The sequence below is a fragment of the Penaeus monodon genome, chromosome 20 (assembly GCF_015228065.2).
Source record: "Penaeus monodon isolate SGIC_2016 chromosome 20, NSTDA_Pmon_1, whole genome shotgun sequence".
NCBI lineage: Eukaryota > Metazoa > Arthropoda > Malacostraca > Decapoda > Penaeidae > Penaeus > Penaeus monodon.
Window position 1 is genome coordinate 2,118,599 of NC_051405.1, and position 558 is coordinate 2,119,156.

Here is a 558-nt window from a genome sequence, read left to right on the forward strand (position 1 = left end):
AAAAAATACCCAAACAATAAAAAAAACTCACAAATATACAACCATCCCTAACCTTGCCACACCAGCCATTACCCACACTAACTAACAAATGACACATGAAGAACAAACAGAATAGAAAGTAATAGAGAACAACAGAACAGAAATTAATAGAGAACAAACAGAATAGAAATTAATAGAGAACAAACTTAGAAATTAACAAAGAACAAACAGAATAGAAATTAATAGAAAACAAACAGAACCGAAACAGCACTACCAGTGCGTGAGACGAAGAGGTAGTCCCCACTGCATCCGGGTGTTCGGGTCACCTCGAAATCCTCGAAGTTCAAGCGCACTCGCTTTCCTTTCCCTGCCTGCAAGCAAAAAAAGGATTGGGTCTCGTGGAGGAAGTAAAGCACAAGTTTAAAGGCATTTAAGATTTTCCTGTTTGGTTTTCCTGCTCTGTTTGTCCTAAAAGGATGCTGTCGAATATCGATTGCTGAAAATTAAGCTGTGAATATATCCCTGGGGTGAGGAATTATTCCTCCCCAAAAACATAAATGCGACGGGTACGAAAAGGCG

At 39.2% G+C, this 558-nt stretch overlaps 1 protein-coding gene across 1 annotated transcript in view; it reads right to left on the reverse strand.

Moving 5' to 3' along the window:
* The window catches only part of LOC119586035 (cubilin-like), an 8,759-nt gene that overhangs the window by 7,574 nt on the left and 627 nt on the right, over nucleotides 1-558 (reverse strand). Inside the window, exon 2 of the mRNA XM_037934739.1 lies at nucleotides 254-350. Coding sequence (XP_037790667.1) covers nucleotides 254-350 — 97 coding nt within the window. The remainder of the gene's footprint in view (nucleotides 1-253; nucleotides 351-558) is intronic.